The 15,116-nt window shown below is 35.6% G+C and overlaps 1 protein-coding gene across 1 annotated transcript in view; it reads right to left on the bottom strand.

Annotated features, from left to right (window-relative positions):
* RGS22 (regulator of G protein signaling 22) overlaps window positions 1–15,116 on the bottom strand; it is a 142,804-nt gene that overhangs the window by 59,973 nt on the left and 67,715 nt on the right. Inside the window, exons 14-16 of the mRNA XM_087447121.1 lie at window positions 8,126–8,240; window positions 6,569–6,691; window positions 5,834–5,935 (exon numbers count right to left, since the gene is read on the bottom strand). Of these exons, the coding sequence (XP_087303247.1) occupies window positions 5,834–5,935; window positions 6,569–6,691; window positions 8,126–8,240 (340 nt within the window). The remainder of the gene's footprint in view (window positions 1–5,833; window positions 5,936–6,568; window positions 6,692–8,125; window positions 8,241–15,116) is intronic.

Here is a 15,116-nt window from a genome sequence, read left to right as displayed (position 1 = left end):
TTACTAAGAAGGAAATTTATAGCAATACAGGCCTACCTGAAACAACAAGAAGAATCACAAATAAACAAGCTTACACTATTCTTAAAAGAACTAGAAAAAGAAGAACAAACAAAGCCCAAAGTCAGTAAAAGGAAGGAAATAATAAAAATCACAGCATAAACCAATGAAACAGAGACTGAAAGGACAATAGAAAGGATCAATGAAACTAAGAGCTGATTCTTTGAAAAGATAAACAAAATTGACAAACCTTTAGGCAGACCCAGAAAAACAGAGAGAGGGTTCAACTACATAAAATCAGAAATGAAAGAGGAGAAATAACAACAGATACCACAGAAATACAAAGAATTATAAGAGAATACAATGAAAAGCTATACACCAACAAACTGGATAACCCAGAAGAAATAGACAAATACATAGAATCATACAACCTCCCAAAACTGAATTAAGAAATAGAGAACCTGAATAGACCCATCACACGTAAAGAGAGTGAACAGTAACCAAAAACCTCCCCAAAAACAAAAGCCCAGAACCAGATGGCTTCTCTGGCGAATTCTACCACACATTCAAAGAAAATTTAATACCCATCCTTTTCAAACTCTTTCCAAAAATTGAAGAGGAGGGGATGCTTCCTAACTCATTTTACAAGGCCAACATTATCCTGATACTGAAACCAGACAACGACAACAGAAAAAAAGAAAATTACAGGCCAATATTGCTGATGAACATAGATGCAAACATCCTCAACAAAACATTAGCAAATCGAATACAATAATACATTAAAAGGATCATACACCATGATCAAGTGGGATTTATTCCAGGGACACAGGGATGGTTCAACATTTACAAATAAATCAATGTGATACACCACATTAACAACATAAAGAATAAAAATCACATGATAATGTTAACAGATGCAGAGAAAGCATTTGACAAGATCCAACATCTATTTACAATAAAAACTTTCAATAAAATGGATAGCGAAGGAAAGTACCCCAACATAATAAAGGTGGATAAACAGCCAACATCACACTCAATGGTGAAAAACTGAAAACTATTCCTCTGAGAACAGGAACAAGACAGGATGCCCACTCTCACCACTCCTAATCAACATAGTACTGGAAGTTTTAGCCAGAGCAATTAGGCAAGAAAAAGAAATAAAAGGGATCCAAATGGGAAAGGAAGAAGTAAAACTGTCACTATTTGTGGATGACATGATTCTATATATAGAAAACCCTAAAGAATCCACCAAAAAACTATTGGAAATAACAAATACAGTAAAGTTGCAGGATACAAAATCAACATCCAAAAATCACTTGCATTTTTATATACTAACAACAAACTAGCAGAAAGAGAAGTGAAGAATAGAATCCCACTTACAAGTGCAACAAAAAGAATAAAATATCTAGGAATAAATGTAACCAAGGAGGTGAAAGATCTATACACTGAAAACTATAAGACATTATTGAAAGAAATCAAAGAAAACATAAAGAAAAGGAAAGATATTGCATGCTCATGGATTGGAAGAATAAACGTAGTTAAAATGTCCGTATTACCCAAAGCAATCTACAGATTCAATGTAATCCCAATCAGAATCCCAATAACATTCCTCACAAAAATAGAACAAAGAATCCTAAAATTTATATGGAACAACAAAAGACTCCACATAGCCAAAGAAATCCTCAGAAAAAAGAACAAAGCTGGAGGTATCACAATTCCTGACTTCAAAATACACTACTAAGCCACAGTAATAAAAACAGCATGGTACTGGCAGAAAAAGACATACAGATCAATGGAACAGAACTGAAAGCCCAGAAATAAAACCACCCATACATGGACAGCTAATCTTCGACAAAGGAGCCAAGAACATACAATGGGGAAAGGAAGGTCTCTCCAATAAATGGTGCTGGGAAAAAATGGACAGCCACATGCAAAGAATGAAAGAAAACCATTATCTTTCACCATACAAAAAAATTAACTCAAAATGGATTAAAGACTTGAAGGTAAGACGTGAAACCATAAAACTCCTAGAAGAAAATATAGGCAGTACACTCTTTGACATCAGTCTTAGAAGGATCTTTTTGAATACCATGTCTACTTGGGCCAGGGAAACAAAAGAAAAAATAAACAAATAGTACTTCTTTAGACTAAAGAGCTTCTGCAAGGCAAAGGAATCCAGGAACAAAACAAAAAGACAATCCATCAACTGGGAGAAAATATTTGCAAATCATATATCTGACAAGTGATTGATTTCCAATATATATACAGAACTCATATAACTCAACAACAAAAGAATGAACAACCCAATCAAAAAATGGGCAGAGGATATGAGCAGACGTATTTCCAAAGAAGATACAGAGATGGGCAACAGGCACATGAAAAGATGTTCCACATCACTACTTATTAGGGAAATGTAAATCAAAACTACAAGATATCGCCTTACAACTATCAGAATGGCTACAATTACCAAGGCAAAAAACAAATGTTGGAGAGGATGTGAGAAAAGGAAACCCTCATACACTGCTGGTGGGAATGCAAACTGGTGCAGTCACTATGGAAAACAGTATGGAGATTTCTCAAAAAATTAAAAATAGCAATACCATATGATCTCGCAATTCCACTACTAGGCATTTATCCAAAGACATGAAATCAACAATACAAATAGATGTATGCATCCTTATGTTCACTGTAGCATTATTCACAATAGCCAAGACATGGAAGCAAGCCAAGTGCCCATCAACGGATGAATGGATGAAGAAGATGTCATATATAGATATATATATGACACACACATATATACACACACACACACAATGAAATACTACTCAGCCATAAAAAAGGCAAAATTTTCCCACTTGCAACAACATGGTTGGACCTTGAGGGTATTATTTTAAGCGAAATAAGCCAGACGGAGAAAGACAAACACTGTATGATTTCACTCATATGTGAAAGATAAACACATGGATAAGGAGAACAGATTAGTGGTTACCAGAGGGGAAGGAGGTGGGGGGCGGCCAAAAGGGCTAAAGGGTTACACATGTACAGTGATGGATAACAACTAGACTATTGGTGGTGAGCACGATGCAGTCTATACAGAAACTGATATATAATAATGTATACCTGAAATTATACCATGTTGTAAACCAATATGACCTCCATAAAAAAAAAGTAAAAAGAAAAAAAAAAAGCTATAGGATGATCTGTGAACAATCTAGGCTCCAAATCTTAGCCGTGATAGATGGTCCCCTGGAAAGCTGCTGCTAGACTCACAGACTTTATCTCTGCACCATGGTGGTGATCCCTTTTCTCCTTCCAAGACAATTTTAGTTGGTTTCTAACTGCGCACTATTCTATCTTGAAGCCATGCAGTGAAATCTTCAGGGCATGCCCAAGATTGTAGTTCAAACTGTTGAACCACAGTTAGTCATGCTAAATCACTGTCACTAACCCAACATCTATTCTGCCTGTAGATATTTCTGTAATACTTCACAAGGCAATAAAATTTCAAGGTACATAATTTGCCTACTAGCATACAGGAAAGCATGGGAGTCTCTTCGAATCAACTCTTGATCTCCTACCACACAGCTTTGCAGGTGTATAAAAACAATATAAAATCAAGGTCACAGCAACTTGAAGATAGTGCCAGCTGATTATATTCTGCCATTGGTGTTATGAATCCAAAGATCTATATTGTAAATGTAACCTTGAAAAAAGCCATACAGCACTTCTATTATAAAGAAATGAATGGCATTTCATACTGTGAAACAAATCTACAGGATTATGGTATTAGAGGCAATACTTGTATCTGGAGGCACAGAAATATTAGATAATTAAAACCTAAACCAATTTAGACAGTTGCTCCACTAACCAAAAAATAAAATAAAGTAATCATAGGTGCAAAAAGCAAACAAGTAAAAAAAAAAATCACATGATTTCCTCCTTTTATTTCCCCCTATTCACCTAAAAGCCATTGTCTCCATTGCTCCCCTCCCCCTACTCTGCTTTGACTCATCGAAAGAGAAGCTAGGAGAGAATAAAAAGCTTACGGGCTTTGATAATTCCTAAACAGAATAATCCATCTCATAATAACCAAAACTTGACTTATCCTGTTTCACAATCATTTATAGCTGGCTGAATAATATCATTACTAAGAATTAATAAGTCTACCAAGTTCAAATAAAATCTCTGCTTTTACAAGTGCGTGAAAATATGGTGATTACAACAATAAAAAAAGCCCACGTAATTGAGCAGCTGAAGATTTTTGGAGGAGTACACTTTGTAGTAGTGAAAACACAATAAAAATAACAGATGGTACTTTAGCAGACAGGGGCAATAGGTTACAGGGAGGAGGAGAAGTAGAGACTTAACAGGTAAAGGATTAACAAGCAGAAGAGCCAACTGTGTGGTCTCAGAAAATGGTACTGGCAAATTAGACATATAATTTCATGATTTCACGGAGCCAGATCTGGGCTGTGTAGGAGCTGAAGCCCTTACTCTCATGGTAAAAAGTACAAAGCTCTGTCAGCTGATTTACAAAGCATAGTTATTAATGCCAGAGTCAGGGTGGTGGAAATAACAATAAAAATCCAGCAATACTCTCTGATGTCCTGAATAAGATTATAGTAAGATAAATAATATGACAAAGTTAATCTCCTCCACATTGTTCAGGAAGAGGGTCTCTGGAACGGGGTTATTCCAGATTATAAGAACAACTTAAGTGGTCAACAGATATAGACGTGATTAGCAGTTTTCTAGGCTTAAAGACTTCTTTCCATAAAAGATCCTACGAATAAAAAACTGAAAAGATAAGTCAGTTTTTGTTTGTTTGTTTGTTTGTTTTTTTGTGAGGAAGATCACCCCTGAGCTAACATCCATGCTAATCCTCCTCTTTTTGCTGAGGAAGACTGGCTCTGAGCTAACATCTATTGCCAATCCTCCTCCTTTTTTTTTCCCCCAAAGCCCCAGTAGATAGTTGTATGTCATAGTTGCACATCCTTTTTCAGTTGCTGTATGTGGGACGTGGCCTCAGTGTGGCCGGAGAAGTGGTGCGTCGGTGCGCACCCGGGATCCGAACCCGGGCCGCCAGTAGCAGAGCGCGCGCACTTAACCGCTAAGCCACAGGGCCAGCCCAGATAAGTCAGTTTGAGTCATAATTCTATTCCCTTTCCTTCTCCCCTCAAAAGAGGCCACTCTCTCTGTCTCCCTTTGCAGAGAATTCTCTGTTCTTCCTCCTTTATTGTTTTTTTCTTCCTCATTTATCTTGCTTCAGGGTGGTCTTGAGATATTCTTTTCTCCACCTCTCCGTATCTATCTTATATGGTGTGTAGCACAGACCAGGCGATGACACAGGGCCTATACCACACACAGTCAGTCAACATCCTTTCCCGCTCCTTAGACAGGTCAACAGCCTAAGCGTATCCAACAGTTGATTTCTGCAGGAAGCTCAGAGAACAGCTTCGGTCAATGCCTCTGCTCCCAATCACTTCAATGATTCATTACAAGTCCTCTCTTAGGGTTCTCTTTTAAGTCACTCACAATCAAACCAAAAAGGCATAAATTAGAAAAAAAGATGGGATGTCCTTTATTGGAAGAACAACTAATTGGCAGCAAAGAGAAAACAAAGCAAATCAAATAAAACAGATAAAACTGAGAATCCACAAATCAGATTATAAAACAATATTCTGCTGACATTTAAATAAAGTAATCCCATAGCAACAATTTAACTGGTGCCTTTTTGCCTGTGCTCCCAGATTTCTCTTGTTTAGGGCTGGACATAACTTTTCATTTCTCTGTGTACTTAGAGCTTCACATTGAACCAACGTTATTTACTACTTACTTGGGCTTGCTTGCATGCTTTAAAAGGGTGAAGCGTTTCTTGGTAGAAAAGCTGATGATAAGCCTGTAGGTCAAACCAAAAGTACACACTGTTCTTCCATAACTGCAGATGGAAAAAGTACATAAATTATTACCACCCAATTATTAAAGCTCTACAAAGCTCTAATTTCAAATATAAATAATTGTTTAGCTCCTTGGTGTTACCATAAATCAGGTTCAGTTTAAGATGGTTTTATCTTCTATCACAAACTGGCAACATACAAAACATTAATTGGTATTGTCACTAAAACATTATATTTTTGCATGTATGACACTCACATAATTGGTCATTAAAATAGCAAGTGTTCTAGTTAATTAAAGAGTTTGCCACTATCAATTATAATTAGTAATCATTAGAATTATTAGAAATAAAAATTAAAGGATTGATAGAAACCAACTCTGAATTTAATATATATTACATTGAAACAAAATTATATGATAATATACTATTGTTAATAATCCAAGTCAACCCTTGTCTATCTGTATTTTACTTTTACTTATAATTTTATTAGGATAGTGAACCAAAGATAATTATAATTGAGATGTTTAAATTTTACTAAATATTTAGTATGAAATTACCACAGGAGATGGACTTTTAACATCAAATATAATTATTTGAGCATTGAGTTATTTTAATCTCTCTTATCGTAAAATGAAGTAAAAGTACAAAATTAGATTTAAAATAATTATTTTCTACCTTGTTCCCTGAATGCTCACAGAATTTAGTAAAGAAGAATCCAGCTCTATTTTCTACATAAAGAGATTGCAACAAATTTTCCATGTCAAATCCTCCCAAGGCACCATCTGCCATGGTTTTAACCTAGATAACAAAACAGAAGTCCATTATCCACCCAGAAACACTGTAATTTTTTTTATGGCATCGTACAACAGAAGGGTTCATAAATTCTGCCAGGCTGTCCTTCTCCCACTGGACTATTTCGTTATGTTTTTGTACCATATATGTAATTAATGCAGCATGTTTGCATCTGACTGTCATATAAGATTCATTTATGGAGCCAACTATTGCAGCAGACTTCCTTCTCTTATAAACCAATCTGATTTCAAAAAATGTTAAACCTCAATTATTTTCATGTTGCAGACACAGTGATACCATTTTAGGAGTTTTCCAAATCTCTGTTGGTGGCCTCTTTCCTACATGTTTACTGTTATTTTAGCCTTGAGGTGCTGCTATAATAGCTACAAGAGAGTTATAAAAAGAACTATCTTCAAGGCCTTTCAGTGCTGCTCATTAACTGTCCTTAGGGGGTCCCTCTTTGGACAGTCTCCCCCCACACAGGTCATGGCCTCCAGTCTGTAAATGGCAGTATAAGTTCTCATAAAACTTGCTATTTATGGGCTTCTCTGCCAACAATGTTGGCAACCCTAGTCCCATTCTTGAAACACAGCAAGCTGGCTCTTTCTCCAAGCACAGAGTGACTTTAGAACATGAAAGGGCATCCACTATTCACACGAACTCTTTGCTATTTGTTATGTGGAACTCAGACTTCTTTGTAATCTTAAAATAACTGTGCCATGAACAATTTAAAGTGTAAGTTTCTTGTTCTCTCTATGTTATAGTGTCTCTCTGCCTCTTTCTTTATTGCCAACTAAACAAATTCTGAGGTGAGAATATAATCTTTTTATGATGTTTAACTACTGGCATTCCAAAACTAAAAAAATCATTATTTTGTTAGGGAAAAAAAAATCCTAATTAGAAGAAAAGAAGAACTGTGTGCTTAGAATAAAATAAATAGTTATACAAAATTATATCTAAGTGCTTAGACTATATTGGGACTACCAAGGTTTCTACCCAATGTATAATCCTTAGGGAATGTGAAATGTCATCCAGAACTAGTATATTAAATCCATATTATCAAGGTAGCCACATGCTGGAAATACTATGCTTTATAAAAATTCTAAGCTTCTAAAACATAACATCAAATATTATTTTTTTATCAAGTGTTAAAAATTTAATAAAAATCATAGAGGGTCTTGTTTTGTTGTCTGAGTTGTCATACCAAAACCAGAACACAGCTATTTCATAAACAGCAATCAGTGGAGTATACAGCAACAGAGTACTGCAAAAGGAAACACAGAGGAAACTTTTGTGTAAAAATCCTCTTGCAAGGAAAAAATCAAATGTGTTGTTTAGTAAAGAAAAAGTATAATGGTAAATCAATAAAAATTCTCTAAAATCAGGGGACATTGATCAGTTAAATGAGGAATCATATTAATCAGTTCTCAAAATACTTACCAAAGGTTCTTCTGTATAAGTATATCTTCTATCCAGCTGGGGCTTCAGACATTCAGAAATGTCAGTAAAAGATGTTAAACGAATAACTTTGCTGCTTTCTGACATGTGCCTTGACCTAAATTATAGGGATGAGAACTAACTGATCAACAAACATAGTTTGAGAACCTCTGGTAAAATCTTAGGAGTGCTTCTGAGCATATGAAAGAATCAGGAAAAAAAAGTATAAGCATCAGGTCTAGCCCTCAAGAGGTAGTAGAGAAAATGAAGCACAGTCCTACAGAAAGACAACTCGCAATAAAATAACTGCTGGTTGAATGAATTCAAGAATATATTACAGATCCCAAATGACTGGGATGAATAATAAATACTATGGGATTAGTAATAAATACTAAGAATTAGAAGTCCCTTCAAGCTATATTAGTAATTGATGAAATGAGATTTTTCCTGAAAAATGAGTAAGAGATATATTTTGTGTATATATGTTTGTGTGTGTGTGTGTGTGTGTGTTTAGAAGGGTTCTTTAGATGGGGAGAATAGTGAGCAACATACGAAGGTAGGTAGGGAAAGCCTTGTTTAAAAGGTAGCAATTTAACTAATTTGCTTAAGGCAAGAGGACACTATCAGTTAAGTTAACACTATATACTACATACTAAACACTGTGTTAAATATAATTCATATTATCATATTTAATCCTCACAACGAGTGGGATTCATAAGGATTTATATATGGTAGCTTGGGGTGAGAGAACAAAAGACTTTGGAGTTAGACTAATGACTTGGGACATCTTTTTATATTTTCTTATCCAGCTTCCTCTCCCACAACCTACTGCAATTATTCTAAACCTTATTTTCCAGCTCCACAAAACACACCTGTTCCACCTCACCAATGTATCTCTACTCCAGTCTACCAGGAGATTACTTTGCAAGTTCTTCTCAGACAAAATGTAGGTACAACATGCTTCAGTTTCTCAGACAAAAGGTAGGTACAACTTGCTTCAGTTTCCACTCCCCATAGCAGACATTGTTGATTGACTGGCCAACTCAACACCCATTCCCAGCAACACGCTTCTTTAATCAGCACCACTGAGATACTGATAAAGCTAAATATTCACTTTCCAAGACTTTCTTGCAGAGAGAGATAATCATGTGACACAGTTGTGACTAATGAGATATAAAATGAAGTCTGCTGGGGAGCTTCTAAGAAAGCTTGCTTTCCTGACCAAAGAGAGAGGATTAATGAAAATTGCCCTTTCTCTTTCTCTATGATTTGAAAGCCTGATGTCAGGAGCTGTAACATCACTGACTAGGAAGAACTAGCCAAGAGTATTACAAAGATTTAGGCCCTAATACTTCTGATCCAGTGAACCAATACTGGCATTTGCCTACCCTCAGATTTCTTGTTCTGTGAGAAAAATAAGCTCAATTTGCCTAAGCTCGTGTTAGTCAAGTTCCCTGTTATTTGCAGCTGAAAGCATTCTTAAATTATCTACCCATAAATATATCCACGTACACCCATCCTCATTTCCTTCCCATCTCCTATCCAAGGTTAATTTCATTGCCTTGGTTCTTGAACCCTTCCTTCTATTCTCCTTTGAAAACGGAGACCTTCTTCTTTCTTATATATCTTCAACTTCTCCCTTTCCACTAGATCCTGCTCTAGGCATATCAACAGGCTCAAGTCTCCTCCATCTTAAAAATATCCTTTATCAATCACTATAGAAAAGCATCAAATCACAAATTAAAAGAGCAAGAGAAGAAGAAAGGAACAAAGGAATTACAAAACAGCCAGAAAACAATTAATAAAATGGCAATAAGTCCATATCTATCAACAATTACTTTAAATATAAATGGACTAAATTCTCCAATCAAAAGACATAGAGTGACTGAATAGATTAAAAAAACAAGACCCATCTATATGACACCTACAAGAGACTCACTTCAGATGTAAGGACACACAGACTGAAAGTGAAAAGATGGAAAAAGATATTCTAGGCAAACAGAAACCAAAAGAAAGCTGGGGTAGCTACACTTATATCAGACAAAATAGACTTTAAGACAAAGACTGTAATAAGAGACAAAGAAGGTTATTATATAATGATAAAGGAGTCAATCCAACAAGAGGATATAACATTTGTAAATATTTATGCACCCAATCTAGAAGCACCTAAATATATAAAGCAAGTATTAACAAACTTACAGCAATACAATAAGAGTAGGGAAATTTAATACCTCACTTTTATCAGTGGATAGATCATCCAGACAGAAAATCAGTAAGGAAACATTACCTTCAATGATATGTTAGACCAGATGGACTTAAAAGACATTTAAAGAGCATTCCATGAAAAGCAACAGAATACACATTCTTCTCAGGTGCACATGAAACATTCTCCAGGATAGATCATATGTTAGGCCAAAAAACAAGTCTTAACAAATTTAAGATTAAAATAATATGAACCATCTTTTCTGACCATAATGATATGAAATTAGAAATCAATTATAAGAAGAAAACTGGAAAATTCACAAATATGTGGAGATTAAACAATATGCTACTGAACAACCAACAGGTCAAAAAAGAAACCAAAAGAGAACTCAGAATATATCTTCAGACAAATGAAAATGTAACTACAACATACCAAAACCTATGGGATGCAGCAAAAGCAGTTCTAAGAGGAAAGTTCATAGTGATAAATGCCTACCTCAAGAAATAAGAAAAATCCTAAACAAACAACCTAACTTCACACCTCAAGGAACTAGAATAAAAAAACAAACAAAGCCCAAAGTTAGTAGAAGGAAGGAAATAACAAAGATCCGAGTGGAAATAAAGGAAATAGAGACTAAAAAGACAACAGAAAAGATCAATGAAACTAAGAGCTGGCTTTTTGAAACGATAAACAAAATTGACAAACTGTAGCTAGACTCACTAAGAAAAAAAGTTAGAGGACTCAAATAAATAAAATCAGAAATGAAGAGGAGACATTATAACTGATAACCACAGAAATACAAAGGGTCATAAGAGACTACTATGAACAATTATACTCCAACAAATTGGTAACCCAGAAGAAACTGATAAATTCCTAGAAACATACAACCTATCAAGACTGAATCATGAAGAAATAGAAAATCTGAACCAACAGATTACTAAGGAGATTGAACCAGTAATCAAAAACCTCCCAACAAACAAAAGACCAGGACCAGATGGCTTCACTGGTGAATTCTACCAAATATTTAAGAAGAATACCAATCCTTCTCAAACTCTTCCAAAAAAGAGAAGACAAGGAAACACTTCCAAACTCATTTTATGAGGTCAGTATTACCCTGATACCAAAACCAGACACAGACACTACAAGAAAAGAAAATTACAAGTCAATATCCCAATGAAGACAAATGTAAAAGTCCTCAACAAAATATTAGAAAACCAAATTCAACAATACATTAAAAAGGATCATACACTAAATCTCAAGTGGGATTCATTCTAGGGATGGAAGGATGGTTCAACATCTGCAGATCACTTAATATGATACATTACTTTAACAAAATTAAGAATAAAAATCATATGATCATCTCAATAGCTGCAGAAAAAGAATTTGACAAAATTCGACATCCATTTATGATAAAAACTCTCAACAAAGTGGGTATACAGAGAATGTACCCCAACACAATAAAAGCCATATAGGACAAGCCGACAGCTAACATCATACTCAACAGTGAAAAACTGAAAGCTTTTGCTCTAAGATCAAGAACAAAACGAGGATGCCTACCCTTGCCATTTTTATTCAACATGGTATTGGAAGTCCTCGACAGAGAAATTAGGCAACAAAAAGAAATAAAAGGCATGCAAATTGGAAATGAAGAGGTAAAACTGTCACTATTGAAGATGATATATTACATATAAAAGAAACTAGAGACTCCACCAAAAAACTGTTAGAACTAATAAATGAACTCAATAAAGTTGCAGGATACAAAATCAATATTCAAAACTCAGTTGTGGGCCGGCCCTGTGGCTTGGTGGTTAAGTGCGCGCGCTGCGATGCTGGCGGCCCGGGTTCGGATCCCGGGTGCGCATCGAGGCACCACTTCTCCGTTCATCCTGAGGCCGAGTCCCACATACAGCAACTAGAAGGATGTGCAGCTACGACACACAACTATCCACTGGGGCTTTGGGGGGAAAAATAAAATAAATAAAATCTTTAAAAAAAAAAAAAAAAAAAAACTCAGTTGTGGTTCTATACACTAACAATGAACTATCAGAAAAAGAAATTAAGAAAACAATCTCATTTACAATTACATCAAAAAGAATAAAATATCTAGGAATAAATTCAACCATGGAGGAAAGACCTGTACACTGAAAACTATAAGACATTGATAAAAGAAATTAAAGGGGCCGGCCCAGTAGCACAAGCAGTTAAGTGCATGCGCTCCGCTGTGGCAGCCCGGGGTTTGCCAGTTCGGATCCCGGGCGCGCACCGAAGCACCACTTGGCAAGCCATGCTGTGGCAGCGTCCCATATAAAGTAGAGGGAGATGGGCACAGATGTTAGCCCAGAGCCAGTCTTCCTCAGCAAAAAAGAGGAGGATTGGCATTGGATGTTAGCTCAGGGCTGGTCCTCCTCACACACACAAAAAAGAAATTAAAGAAGACACAAATAAATGGAAAGATATTTCATGCTCATGGATTGGAAGACTTAATATTGCTAAGATGCCAATACTACCTAAAGCAATCAATGTGTCAAGTCAATACAATCCCTATAAAAATTCCAATGGCATTTTTCACAGAAATAGAACAAACAATCCTAAAATTTGTATGAAACCACAAAATACCCTTAACAGCCAAAGCAATCTTGAGAAAGAAGAACAAAGCTAGAGGCATCATGCTTCCTGATTTCAAACTATATTACAAAGCTACATGAATGAAAACAGTATGGTATTGGCATAAAAGCAAACACATAGGTCAATGGAACAGAATAGAGTGCCTAGAAATAAACCCACACATACATGGTCATTTAATTTACAACAAAGGAGCCAAGAATATACAATGGAGAAATAATAAATGATAGTGGGAAAACTGGACAGCCACGTGCCAAAGAATGAAACTGGGCCACTATCTTATACCATACGCAAAAATCAACTCACAATGGATTAAAGACTTGAATGTAAGACCTCAAACCATAAAAATCCTAGAAGAAAATCCTAGAAGAAAACGCAGCAAGCTCACTGACATCAATCTTAGTGATGAACTTTTAGATGTGACACCAAAAGCAAAGGCAACAAAAGCAAAAATAAATAAGCGGGACTACATTAAACTAAAAGCTTCTCCAAAGCAAAGGAAACCATCACCAAATAAAAAGGCAACCTACTGAATGGGAGAAAATATTTGCAAATCATATACTTGATAAAGGGCTAATATCCAAACTATATAAAGAACTCATACAACTCAATAGCAAAAAAAGTCCAATTAAAAAATGGGCAGAGGATCTGAATAGACATTTTTCCAAAGAAGACACACAAATGGCCAACAGGTACACAAAAAGATGCTCAACATCACTAATCATCAGGGATATGCAAATCAAAACCACAATGAGATTTCACCTCACATCTGTTTGAATGGTTATTATCAAAAAAGACAAGAAATAACAACTGTTGGCAAGGATGTGGAGAAAAGAAAACCCTTGTGCACTGGTGGGGTTGTAAACTGGTGTAGTCACTATGGAAAACAGTAAGGATGTTTCTCAAAAAATTAAAAATAGAACTACCATATGATCTAGCAATTCCACTTCTGGGTATTTATCCAAAGGAAACGAGAACACTAACTCAAAAAGATATCAGCCTATCCACCCCACCCCCTTTCACTGCAGCATTACTTATAATAGCCAAGACATGGAAGAAACCTAAGTGCCCATTTATGGAGGAATGGATAATACACATACACACACACACACACACACACACACACACACAAATATTATTCAGCCATAAAAAAGGAAATCCTGCCATTTGTGACAAGGATGGACCTTGAGGGCATTAAGGTAAGCGAAATGAGTCAGGCAGAGAAAGACAAATACTGTATGATCTCACTTATATGTGGAATAAAAAAAGAACCAACAAACTAATAGATACAGAGAACAGACTGGTGGTTGCTAGAGGTGGAGGGTAGGGGGTAGGCAAAATGGATGATGGTGGTCAAAAGGTACAAAGTTCTAGTTATAAAATAAATAATTCCTGAGGATGTAATATACAGCATGGTGACTATAGTTAATAACACTGTATCATATAAGAGAGATCTTAAAAGTTCCTGGTTAAGTGCGCACACTCCGCTGCTGGTGGCCCGGGTTCAGATCCTGGGCGCACACCGACACACTGCTTCTCCGGCCATGCTGAGGCCACGTCCCACATACAGCAACTAGAAGAATGTGCAGCTATGACATACAACTATCTACTGGGGCTTTGGGGGGAAATAAATAAATAAATAAATAAATAAATAAATAAATAAATAAAATTATTTTAAAAAAAAGTTCCCTTTGCAAGAAAAAAAACTGTAACTATGTATGGTAATGGTTATTAACTAGACTTCTTGTGGTGATCATTTCACGATATGTACATATATTGAATCATTATGTTCTACACCTAAAACTAATACAATGTTATATGTCAATTATATCTCAATTTTAGAAAATACCCTTTCCAATGAAAACAAAAACACAGCATACAAAAATGCTTGGGATGCAGCTAAAGCAGTGCTTAGAGCTGTAAATGTCTGTATTAGAAAATAAAAAGATCTCAAATCAGTAACCTAACCTACCATCTTTAGACATTAGAAAGAGAAGAACAAACTAAGCCCAAAGAAAGCAAGCTGAAGGAAGGAAATTATAAAGATCATGGTAGAAATAAATGAAATAGAAAATAAAAAAAGAAAAAGAAAATTAATGAAACCAAAACTTGGTTCTTTGAAAAGATCAACAAAATTGACAAACCTTTAGCTAGACTAACCAAGAGAAA

The sequence above is a fragment of the Ceratotherium simum genome, chromosome 23 (assembly GCF_057802395.1).
Source record: "Ceratotherium simum simum isolate JZ-2026a chromosome 23, ASM5780239v1, whole genome shotgun sequence".
NCBI lineage: Eukaryota > Metazoa > Chordata > Mammalia > Perissodactyla > Rhinocerotidae > Ceratotherium > Ceratotherium simum.
The sequence above is the reverse complement of the archived record's forward strand: the minus strand, read 5'-3'. Positions and strand labels throughout refer to the sequence as shown.